General features: G+C 56.4%; 1 protein-coding gene across 3 annotated transcripts; it reads right to left on the minus strand.

Moving 5' to 3' along the window:
• Positions 1-679: 679 nt before the first annotated feature.
• H310_10129 (CAMK protein kinase) lies at positions 680-2,788 on the minus strand. 3 transcript variants are annotated; one of them, XM_008876395.1, is made up of 3 exons: positions 2,569-2,788; positions 2,211-2,507; positions 680-2,159 (listed from the first exon to the last, which is right to left on the minus strand). In XM_008876395.1, exons 1-3 carry the CDS (start codon positions 2,736-2,738, stop codon positions 761-763), a joined length of 1,866 nt encoding a protein of 621 aa, XP_008874617.1. In that variant the 5' UTR covers positions 2,739-2,788; the 3' UTR covers positions 680-760. The 3 variants fall into 3 exon arrangements, with proteins under 3 accessions (XP_008874617.1, XP_008874618.1, XP_008874619.1); XM_008876396.1 differs by having other exon boundaries at positions 680-2,507; XM_008876397.1 differs by lacking the exon at positions 2,569-2,788 and having other exon boundaries at positions 2,211-2,532.
• Positions 2,789-3,075: the final 287 nt, after the last annotated feature.

Genomic DNA, 3,075 nt, shown 5'->3' on the forward strand with positions numbered 1-3,075 from the left:
CCGCTGCTTGATATAGTTCCAAATGGTCCATGTAGATAAACCAGTGTGGGTGGCGAGGCTCCGGTACGTTTGTCGAAGATGATGGATGTTGCTTTGATCCGCCGTTCAATTTCGTCCAGCGCATAGGTTTTCTTCCGACCGCGAAGGTGATTTCGCGTGGTCACGTCTGCGCGGCTACCACGTGGGTGAGCCCTTGCTCGCTGCATGATGCGCCACCCAGTCGTCTCATGGACGTTGTATTTGGCGCAGACTCCGGCGGCGATTTCGCATGAGAGCTTGCCATTCGAGCTGCGCGTCGCAAGCTCTTCATAAAGAGCATGTCGCTGGTAGTTGTTGCTCAGAAACGTCTTCGATTTTGTATGCGAGTTTTGCATCGCCATATCGTTTGCAAAACGTCAAACAGAAAAGATGTAAAAATACCGTTGAATTTATCGTGCTTCAGTGAGCAGAACCACCGATGTTCAGGCCAATCGGATGGCGCAAAGCCCTTGACTTGCAACAATTGCCAGAGTGGTAATATATTTAACGCATGGCGTGGCAGTCTTAGGTGCATTGAACGTCATTGACGAAGGTGGGAAAAACGTCCACAGCCCAGATTCTACGTCGAAAATCTTGTGGCTCAGAGCGGCGGCTTGGCAGTTGTCGAGTGAGGAAGATGGAGGCACGGACGAAGAGGAAGTCACACTTAAATAGAGTCGTGTTGAGGCCATGCGCACTGCACGCCTCTTATAATAATAGGAGTCCTACGGGATGGGGGATTCTAGTGAGAGATGAGCCATGGATGCTGCAGTGCCTCTGCTGCAGTCATCCGGGTCTCGGGGTTGCGGACCAAGAGGCGGCCCATGAGGTCTTTGGCGCCGGCCGACACGGCGTCCCAGCACGACTCGTTGAAGACGAGGTCGTGGTTTGGCGTGAAGCTCGGGGCATACCCCGACATGATTACATACAGCACGACTCCGACACTCCACATGTCGGCTTCGAGCCCGTAGCCCTTGCCGGACATGACCTCCGGCGCGATGTAGTCGCGAGTGCCGCATTGCGTGTGCGCGCGGACAAAGCGTTCGCGGGGAGTCGTGCTGTGCAGGGCAGTGTCTTCTTGGATCGTATGGGGAGTTGACGATCCATGCAGCCGACGCGCAATTCCAAAGTCCGACAGTTTGATCGTGGTCGCGTCGTTGCCGCTGCGCGCCAGCAGGATATTTTCGGGCTTGATGTCACGGTGGACGATGCCGCGCTCGTGCAAGTACAACACGGTGCGGAGGAGGTTGCGGATAAGGCCGTGGGCTTGCGCCTCGGACAGCGGTCCATGCTCGTCGATGTACGAAAACAGCTCGCGGCCGGCCAGTTCCAGCACCAAGTACAAGTGATCCGCGGTTTCAAACACGTCGAACAACTCGACAATGCCCGAGTGGTGAATCGAGGTCATGATGTCGATCTCGCGGAAGAGGAAGCGCGGCTCGTGCACGTCAACCTTATCGATCACTTTGACGGCAACCTTCTCCGACATCGACGACCGTGAGCATGCTTCGTACACCGTCGAGTACGTGCCCTTGCCGAGCTGGTGGCCAAGAACATAGCACGAGTCGAAGTCCGACCGGACGTTGATGGTCATCCCGGACGAGCTGCTGCGGACGGAGTCGCGGTACGAGAACGAAGGCGACGAGAAGTAGCTCATCGTTTCGTCGAAGCTGCCGAGCGTGACATCCGACATGGAAAAATCGGACGACGGACGCGACGTGCGCGCGGTGGATTCGAGCGATGGACGGCTCTTGCACGAGCCGCCGTAAAGACAGCACGGGCTTGTGCTTTGGGACGAGTCGCAATAGGATGGACTGTTGATGGATGGGCGCGACGACGACGTGACGAACACGTCGTCGTGGACGGTGTCGGGTATGGCGGGCACACCATGGCGGCGGGGGTGGTAGGTCATAAAGATGTCGGTGTTGTCAATCTCGGACAACGCGACCGCTTCGTCGTCGGACGAATCGACGGGCATCTCGAGCTGGGCAAAGTTGCGCGAAAGCATGTCTACCTGTGGCAATGCTTGGCGCGAACTAGTGGACGCCATGGGAGAATTGTGGACGTCGCGAATTTTCGAAGACGATTTGGCGAGCTTTGGCTTCATGAACTGTCCGTGGGAGTCGATGAGGTCGTCGTCGCTAAGGTCATCAGCTGACCCGCGGGAACTCTCGGTGGGGTCAAAGCCGTACGATCCAGACGATGAATTCAGCTGCATGAACGCACGAAGGCGGTCGTCCGACATGGTGCGATCTTTTCGTTTCAGGGTCTTGGTCGGGGTATGATTCATCTCCCGCGGAGGGGATTTCGCGATCGCTGGCGTCAAGCACTTGTTCTTTTCCAGCTCGGCTTGCATTTCCGTGCACGGGTGGTAGATGAGCGTTGCGTTGTCTTTGACATGTTGCAGATCGAGAACGGGGCGATAGTGCTTGCGGCCGCTGTCTTGCACGCGCGCGAGGAGTTGTCCACGTGTGATGAACGGCATGAACCTACACACATGAAGCATTCATGTCGTGAGCACCGACACGACCACAAAGGACTGTCACGAACGTGCTGTTGAGCTTTTTGATGTGGTACTGCTCTATCACGTCGAGCGCGTCGATACCGTCTGTGGAGGCAAATGTGAGCTTGGCGGGTTCCGTGGACTTGACGACTATGAGCCGCTTTGTCCCGCGAATGTCGCGGACTGCCATCTCGACAAAGACGGTCATCCGAGCCATCTTAATGGAGAATGATGCAAAGTCCAGGACGCCGCCGCCGCCACCGCTGTGTATTTATATGGCTTCTATGTATAGACAAGGGGTCGGATGTTTCCGGGTAAACCTCAAGGTCGAGGAGCTTCGAACTTCGATTCAAAACCACATTCCGCCAAAGCGGCGCCTTGCCTTGGAACCTCCCACCTGGGTAAATGCACCATGCGTTGGAAGGGGGAATAAGTGGCGCGTCCGTCGGCGCAATGTGAGAGAAGTCCGTCGTGCGGGTCGGCATCCCCATGGACCCTCTCTTGTTTTTGTTTTGGATGGAAGAACGTCGGCGGCTGGATGTTCAGCGCGTGGA

The sequence above is a fragment of the Aphanomyces invadans genome (genome assembly GCF_000520115.1).
Source record: "Aphanomyces invadans strain NJM9701 unplaced genomic scaffold supercont1.24, whole genome shotgun sequence".
NCBI lineage: Eukaryota > Oomycota > Saprolegniomycetes > Saprolegniales > Verrucalvaceae > Aphanomyces > Aphanomyces invadans.